At 60.0% G+C, this 2,550-nt stretch overlaps 1 protein-coding gene across 1 annotated transcript in view; it reads left to right on the top strand.

Annotated features, from left to right (window-relative positions):
• Window positions 1-7: 7 nt before the first annotated feature.
• CHUK (conserved helix-loop-helix ubiquitous kinase) overlaps window positions 8-2,550 on the top strand; it is a 16,506-nt gene continuing 13,963 nt past the window's right edge. The window contains exons 1-3 of the mRNA XM_026040672.1: window positions 8-109; window positions 177-271; window positions 1,461-1,642. Coding sequence (XP_025896457.1) covers window positions 53-109; window positions 177-271; window positions 1,461-1,642 — 334 coding nt within the window. The 5' untranslated portion in view covers window positions 8-52. The remainder of the gene's footprint in view (window positions 110-176; window positions 272-1,460; window positions 1,643-2,550) is intronic.

Raw genomic sequence — 2,550 nt, 5'->3', positions numbered from 1 at the left:
GGGCGGCGCGGCGCTGCGCGGGCAGCCCGCGGGCGCCTGCGGGCCGTGGGACATGCGCGACCGCCTGGGCACGGGCGGCTTCGGCAACGTGTGTCTCTACCAGCACCAGGTGCGGGGGGACGGGGAGCGGGACGGGCAGCGGGCGGGCGGGCGGCTCACGCCGCTGTGTCCCGCAGGACTCGGGCGCCAGGGTGGCCGTCAAGTCCTGCCGGCTGGAGCTCAGCGTCAAGAACAAGGAGCGCTGGTGCCACGAGATCGACATCATGAAGAAGTGAGTGCGGCCTGGCCCGGCAAAGCCCGGCCTGGCAAAGCCCGGCCCGGCCGCAGGGCCTGCGCCGCGGGGACAGGGCCCGGGACACTCGCGGTCCCGCGGGAGCCGCTCTGGCGGCACCCCGGGCTCCCGCGGGAGCAGCTCCGCTGCGCCCGGCCGCTCGCCGGGGACGTCCGTGCCGRCCGGGGGGACGTCCGTGCGGGAGCYGGGCACGTCCCGGCCGCGCCAGGGCGCTGGGAATGGCCCTTCCCACCGTGCCCCGCTCCCGGCTCCGGACGAGCGGCCGTTCGTCCCAGGCAGCCCCCCTCGTCCCTCCCCATCCCGTCCCTCTGAGACCCCTGCGGAGCAGAGCTGGCCGAATCCGTCCCCGTGGTGGCTCCTCGGGGCGCTCGGTCGCTCCTCGGGGCGCTCGGTCGCTCCTCGGGACGTCGGGGGTGTCGTGGAGCTGCTCCCCGCTCCGGAGCACAGCTCCCTGGCGAGGCGGACGCCCTGCGGGAGCGTCGCCCAGCTCCCGCTGCCCCGGGCCGCACCGTTTCCCTGCACGCCGGGTTACGTGGGCAGAGCAGCCCGCGCCAGGGCCGAGTTCGCAGCGCGGGGCAGTCGCTTCGCATCCCCATTGCAAAGGGCCCTGTTTGTGCAGCTCCCTCCGTGATCCCGCTCGCAGGCTCTGGGCTGCGTGGACGGGAGTCATTCATCTTCACCCCCTTCTAAACACATTTATTTAGAAGGGTTTATTCCGGAGGTTGGCACATCCCGAGACAGCCGGGAGTCGCGTGCGTGAACGCAGTTGCACAAATGATTTTTTTGCCGGTGTGCTACACGTCTGGTTTTGCGTCTGTGGTGTGGTCCCACAGAGCTAACATCTTAGAAACCTTCTGGACTAAAGGGGGGCTGACCCCCACGTGCAGAAATAAAAMCACACGTGGAACGGCTGGACTAAGAACATGCAGAAATCAAGAATCAGAGCTTGGATCTCCGTCATCCAAGTCCTCCAAGGACTTGGAGACCACGTGTCYGCTCGCTGCGGGTTAGTGTAGATGCGAGGTATGGATTTCACGTGTTTTGATACTGGTAGGTGCCCGGACATTTGCGGAAAAGCGATGTCACTTGAAACACAGAGTGTGCTCGGGGGTTCTTCTTGTCCTTCTGAAAGGGGTTGGACTCCTCAGGAAGCTCTCCGTGTGCCTAGGTTGAACCATCCCAACGTGGTAAAAGCCTGTGAAGTCCCCGAGGAGATGAACTTCCTCGTGAACGACGTTCCCCTGCTAGCAATGGAGTATTGCTCSGGGGGCGACCTCCGCAAGGTAAGCTCTGCCCTGCCTCGACAAGGCGCCAGCTTTCCCAGCTCTCTTGTCCTGACGTTGCTCATCCGTGAAACCACACGCGTTAACGTGGCTCAAAAAAACCCCCACGGCACCGTAAACATGACATGGTTCGAAAAAAAACCCCACTGCTCAATGCGGAGTGAGGCTTGTGCTGTGAAGCCGGGTGACGGAGGCAGGAATCCAGGGGCAGATGGTGGTTTTTCCTGGAGCAGTGTCTCATTCCGTAGGACCGCGGCAGCATTAGCGCAGCCTCCYGTCGCCTGAATGTTGGCACCCACGCGCTGAGGGTATTTGTGGCTGTGGCTCTGTATCTCTGCGCACTCTGACTGGCTTTTACTCCACGTATCCAGTATTTTGTTGTTTTGGGCCGCAGGGAAGGCTCTTCATTTTCTTGTGCTAAGCTCAGGCCACCAAAACTTCCAGGATTTTTCCATTTCCCTTCCAAACCGGGAGCTGCCTCYGCAAAGCAACAGCAGCACCCAAGAGTAAATGAATTTTTTTTCCAAGCAGCAGCTTTATGGCCAGATAGTTTCTCTGCTCCCTTTCCACTGCAGCCGGATTCAGGAAATAGCTTTTTCCCTTTAGGATGAAGTAGCAGGCTTCCATTGCTTAAAGCTTGTTTAGAAATCACCTCACGTAAGTATTTGGGAAGCCCTTTTCTGTTTTTGTTTGCCAATGTTCTGGTTTTTTTGCCAATGTTAAATAGCAGATAGCATGGAAAGGGTGACAGCAAAAGGAGGCCACTCGGAGGTTTCCAACTGGGATAGCAGGCCACAAGCTCAGTGATGCTTGGCCTTTGTATTTSTGCAGTACAAATTTTGGGAAAGCTCCCAGGAAAACTGGGAAGCAGTGGGCAAGAAATTCGGGGTTGTATCCGCTCTGCTTTCTGCACAGTGGTTGGCTGTTTAATTTGTGATAAACCCTTGGAATTCATCATCAACGAAAGCACTCCAC

This window comes from Nothoprocta perdicaria, unplaced genomic scaffold (genome assembly GCF_003342845.1).
Source record: "Nothoprocta perdicaria isolate Ctin4 unplaced genomic scaffold, notPer1 scaffold_260, whole genome shotgun sequence".
Taxonomy (NCBI): Eukaryota; Metazoa; Chordata; class Aves; order Tinamiformes; family Tinamidae; genus Nothoprocta; species Nothoprocta perdicaria.
The sequence above is the reverse complement of the archived record's forward strand: the minus strand, read 5'-3'. Positions and strand labels throughout refer to the sequence as shown.